General features: G+C 41.9%; 1 protein-coding gene across 2 annotated transcripts; it reads left to right on the top strand.

Annotated features, from left to right (window-relative positions):
* The first annotated feature begins 4 nt into the window (after window positions 1–4).
* On the top strand, window positions 5–5317 carry TRIB1 (tribbles pseudokinase 1). Of its 2 annotated transcripts, XM_025216959.1 has the most exons (3): window positions 5–137; window positions 448–740; window positions 2981–5317. In XM_025216959.1, exons 2-3 carry the CDS (start codon window positions 586–588, stop codon window positions 3447–3449), a joined length of 624 nt encoding a protein of 207 aa, XP_025072744.1. In that variant the 5' UTR covers window positions 5–137; window positions 448–585; the 3' UTR covers window positions 3450–5317. The 2 variants fall into 2 exon arrangements, with proteins under 2 accessions (XP_025072744.1, XP_006034912.1); XM_006034850.3 differs by lacking the exon at window positions 5–137 and having other exon boundaries at window positions 167–740.
* Window positions 5318–5631: the final 314 nt, after the last annotated feature.

The following is a 5631-nucleotide window of genomic DNA, read 5'->3' as shown; positions in this document are numbered from 1 at the left end:
CCTGCTGCCGGGCGCGCACCGAGCCCTTTTTAGGATGGGGCTTGAGGAGACCTGGGGTGGGGGGGTTGTCAGTGCGGGTGTCGCCCTGCCCGCTCCTGAGGGCCTTGTGCGTCCGTGTTTCCAGGCAGGGCTAGGATGTGAGTAACCCCAGAGCGCTGTCACACCGCCCCGTCCTCAGCCCCCGCCCGCCTGCCTGTCCCTACGAGCCCTCAGCCTGCTCGGTCCCAATGCAGGCACCCCTGGGCAAAGCTGACCACAAAGCCGTTGGGGATGTTTTGGGTTTTCGCATCGGCAGGATTTGAATGCATCCCATTCGCGTGGCTGGTGTGGAGGGCTGGGACGTTTCTTCCTGTCCCCGCTGCGTTATCCATAGGAAGGTGCTATAAGGGAAGCTGGCTTCAGCACCCCAGCTAATGGAGAGTGTCCTTTTTTTACTCATCTTTACAGGTGTTCCCTCTCAAACACTACCAGGACAAGATCCGACCTTATATCCAGCTGCCATCGCATAGGAATATCACTGGCATAGTCGATGTGATTTTGGGGGAGACTAAGGCCTACGTCTTCTTTGAGAAGGACTTTGGGGACATGCACTCCTATGTGAGAAGCTGCAAACGGCTGCGAGAAGAGGAGGCTGCCAGGCTCTTCAAGCAGATCGTCTCCGCTGTAGCTCACTGCCATCAATCGGCCATCGTGCTAGGTGACCTCAAGCTCAGGAAATTTGTCTTTTCTAACGAGGAAAGGTGAGATGTGATTTCAGGTCTGCTTTTGAGGAGGGCTGGGGGGAGAGAGCCCTTTTTGGGTTGTGGAATCTGTCCAAATTAATGAGGATTTTTGTAAAAACATCAGGGAGGGCCAGAATTAAAACAACCATGTTTGAGGCAAATGCTGCAAGGAAGTGGAAATAGGATGATATACCAGCTCTTGCCTTACAATACATGTGTTGTGCACAATATTTCTTTATGTACCCACCGTGTGTCACAGCTCTGATACGTACGTATTTATTTTTACTTAGCGCTTCCCTGTGTGTTTACTGGGGTAGGTTTCTGTCCAATTCGGCAGCAGCTCAGCAGGGGGGAGTTGGGGACGGGGGGCACTTTGGCATGCAAAAAGATGACTTTGAGCTTGGTTTGGTATTGAGTGTTGAAATTAGGTTTTTCATGAGAATCAATCAAAGTGAAATGAATAAAAGGCACAAGCAAAAATTGAGAGGGGTTAAAGTGTAATGCAACAAAAGGAAACACTTCTGTTTTTGAAGTAGGGGAGGAATGTATCATTCAGATCCCGGTGCTATTCCTGGGCCTCTGTAGGTTGACTTATGTCCCTGTGCAAAGCCCTAAAGTTGTACTAAAGTTGATGAGACTGTGTGAATCACGGGTTCAAACGTAGTAAAGATTGTCTGGGAGTTGTCCTAGAGGAAATGTACATTGGACACTGAAAATACAAAAATGTGACATGGGCTATTTGAAATGGTTATAGGGAGAGAAGACTGTGAATGGTCATGTTCAGCCCAAAACGCAGATGTGTAAAAACGAGATTTACAGAACCTAAGTCAGTGGAAATACTTCTCTTTTAACACAGGTGGGAGGGAGGGAGAAAGTTTGGACAAATGTCCCTCTGCAGTGCTTGCTGCTCTGGTATTGCTATTCACTGTAAACAAAGCTGAAGAGATGGAGAGAGTTAGTCACCTTAGCTGAAAAGGACTGCTTTATTTACCTCATAAAGTTTGTTGTAAGCAAGCAACGTTAATAATGGAAAGAACGCTTAAAATTTTCACTTTTATACTAAGGGCAATATTAATATATCAAAAGACCATTAATTTAAAAATTAGCTTGTTTAGTACTTTTTTGTGTTTTAGTTTATTATTGTATAAAAGGTGACAAGTACTTGATCACTAGCTTTAAAAAAAGAGAAGTAAATTGGAAAAGTAAAGAAAGAAAAAAATGCTTGTATGCCTTCAAAACAGTAATTCCCTTGAAGGAAACTGTTTCAGCTTTTCCCGCCCATAATCAGATGAAACACTTGCTGAAATGTTAGATTGCACATAGTCTTGCTAATTTGGAAATACTCATTGCACAGGCTAATGTCATATGCGTCACATTTGGCAACAAGAGGGTTAAGCAATGCAAGGCAGACTCTGTTAGTCTAACAAGCACAGGTGCAGACTTTTAGTGCCACAGCAGCCAATCAAAGGCCAACAATATAGGTTGAGTCATATTTTCCGTTTACAGAACCAATGGGTATTTTACATTACAACAGGAGGTCACATTGAGGACACACTGCAGTTAACATATTTACACACCAGTAAGCTGGAAGGCAGGACAGAGCCCTCGAAGGGCCATCACTTTACTCTTCAACTAATGCAAAATCTTCCTATTTAACGTAATCAGTATAGAGCTCTAGGATGAGCCTGCACTTGCAGGAAAGATTTTTCCCTGAATGTATTAATGGTGCTATCTAGGAAAGATGTATAAACAGACAGGAGGATTAATTACCATTACATATGTAAACGGGATCTGGACTTTGAGTTTTAAAATCATGAAGTCGTACAGAGTGTGCACAAAGTTAGAGCTGGACATACTAATACATACGTAACATTGTAGTAAATTAACTATCATAGTTATAGTTCAGCCTATGCCGAAGAAAACTTGGTATACATCAGTAGCCTATATTTCATTAACTGCAATAATGCTATAGTTGTAGAAATTTATTGTATTAACATTTCCCTATAGCTGGTAATGTTTACCATAGCTTGCTAACCTGAATACGCATTGGTGTACTTTTTTATTACATTTGGATCAGGTTTGGGGTAGCCATATGAGGTCCTCTGTTCAGCATTCACAACTGGCTTCCTCTCTCTTTGGTCATGCTAGTACAAGATGAACTGCAGCTGACTAATAGTAGCCTCATTTTATTAAACTAGCTCTATGCTGCTTATTAAAACAGTTGTTTAACCTATAAATTCCATTTCTTCATTCCTCAGGACTCAACTGAGACTTGAAAGCCTAGAAGACACTCACATAATCAAAGGGGAAGATGATGCTCTGTCAGATAAACATGGTTGTCCAGCATATGTCAGCCCTGAGATCTTAAACACCACAGGGACCTACTCTGGAAAATCAGCTGATGTTTGGAGTTTAGGAGTAATGCTGTATACCCTCCTCGTAGGACGCTATCCCTTCCATGACTCAGATCCCAGCACTCTCTTTTCTAAAATCCGCCGTGGACAGTTCTGTATTCCTGACTATGTCTCTCCCAAAGCCAGATGCCTCATCCGCAGCCTACTGAGACGGGAACCATCTGAAAGACTCACAGCTCCAGAGATCTTGCTTCATCCTTGGTTTGAAGCTGTTTTGGAACCTGGATATGCTGACCAGGATATAGGAAGTTCTGATCAAATTGTTCCAGAATTTCATGGAGACAGCGATGATATGAGTTCCTTCTTCTGTTAGTCTCAAAAGCCTCAAAAACCTCACCATTCTCACTCATGGCATCTTTTCAGGGTTTCATTTTTTCCATGTTACTGATGCACAGCATGCTGAAAGTGCCATTATGGTCAGAAAAGTGACTGTTTAAAAAACCACACACAAAAAACAAAAAACAACACCCCAACAAAAAACAGAAATGGCAAGTGCTCCCTGGATGTGCTCCCTGTGTCTGTAAGGAATCGTATCTACTTATTTGGACGGCAAGTAGTTACTGGTTGTACTGCAGAGACAATGCAGCTGTGGAAAAGCCAGCTGGTCTCTGTTCTGCCTCGTACATCATATGATCTCCATCAATGAGAAACTCGCCAGCTGAAATTTGACTGCAGTCTTATTGCTCCTGATGTAAGAGACAGAAAATGAGCAGCTTGGTTCCCTCCTTTACTCCACAGCAGTGAAGTGGAGTATACAGTCTTGACAGTGAAACAACTGAGGGGAGGCAGAAAGACTTCATGGTCTCATAAACTGAGTAAATCTGACATGGAAATCAGTAAAAGGGGAACCATGGTGGGACACCATGATGCCTATTTTATAGACTAATTTTCTGGCTGTAAGTGCACTTTAATGGCAGGAGGAGTCTTAATCTACCAAGTCCAGCTACCTGCTCAGTTGTCAAGTAGAACATACTAGCAGCAGATAGTTGAAGCTATTAATCCATAAAAGAAACGCATATTAATACTCTTGCATTGGGCAGGCTAACCCAGCGTCCCTTTGAGGAGAAGGAAATACATGATTATATCATGTAATATCATCTTCCGGAACATTAAAATAATTTTTAATGCATTTAAGCTTAACCATGCATATCCTGTGAAATTGTCTACCCTGGATGTACTTTTTCACGTAGTCGGAGCCCTTTTTAATTCTGAGGATGCCCATTACATAGCTGTGTACCAAGACATTTGTCCAAGTTGTGGCACCTCATCTGGGAAATCAAAGATAAGTAATATCTCGGACACCGAATGTAAACACTTTTGTTTACCTGTGGGCTCAGTTCTTCAAGTCTTTGTATCTCCTGGGTTTAAAATCCTGTACAAAAGCAGGGTTAATTTAAAAGAATCCCCAAGTATCGCTAATGACCATTCAGTCTGCCTCTGGCTACAGTTGTTTTGTGGGGTGTTTTTGTTGTTTTTTTGCATGATGACTGGTAATATTTCAGATGTACGTGGATAATGAATTCATCAAAATCATTAGCTTCCTGGGTTGGGGATAAGTAGATCCAGGTCTGCCTAAGATTTCTGCTTTGTTTCACATGTGTACCTAGTTGATTATGTACAGAAATACTAATTTGCATTTAAGTACGTGGTTGAAATATGATGTATAAAAGGTTCTCAAAGCAAATGAGTTGAATAGGCGAATGACTGCTGTACATCAACGACACTGCACAGTAACAATGCAGTTTGAAAGGGCTAACCCGTGGCAAGCTACAGTACCACCATGCATTGTGAGAATGCCATGTATACCTCATGTACTGTGTACTTTGTACATACCTTACTGTTTTGGGGGGTTTTGGGGCTGTACTTTGTATGTCCTAATAACAGAGGTGTCAAAGATCAGTTTAATGTGAATTATTGTTGGCAATACTAACTTGACAGAATCATGAGCATTAGAGAAGGGCAAAGTACCTCTGTTGCACTAAAGCTCTCATGATTGCTTGACATTTTGTATCTGTGATACAGTTTTAAACCTTAATAAAAGTAAATTGTGTATATATGGGTAGACAAGTCTGCCACAAAAGGTAAAAACACTATGTCCAACCTGTAAATATGTATATATGTGGAAACCTGGATGTTAAAGTCTGACTTGTTGGCAAGTTTTAATAAACCTGGTTTCATAAATGCATGTTTTCAATTTTTTATTTATTTATTTGCTATCTGCAGGTTCAGTTTCCCTGTTTTTTGTTGCTAATATAGATCTGATTTTAAACATGTTTTGATCTCAAAGATGCATATTTAACCTATGCCGCTTGTGCCTGTTTGGTCATACAGGAGATGATGCTGTTTGCTTGGCACCAGACCCTGCAGTCCTCACTTAACATTTCTGTAAACTTCAGGGAGAGCTGAATAAGGACTACAAGGTATGCCTCCTAGTTCCTTTTACCTAGGGTCTTGAAGAAAGGGGGAGCAGGGGTTAGTAATTCATTAAATCTCAC

The sequence above is a fragment of the Alligator sinensis genome, unplaced genomic scaffold (assembly GCF_000455745.1).
Source record: "Alligator sinensis unplaced genomic scaffold, ASM45574v1 scaffold1119_1, whole genome shotgun sequence".
NCBI classification, from domain to species: domain Eukaryota; kingdom Metazoa; phylum Chordata; order Crocodylia; family Alligatoridae; genus Alligator; species Alligator sinensis.
The sequence above is the reverse complement of the archived record's forward strand: the minus strand, read 5'-3'. Positions and strand labels throughout refer to the sequence as shown.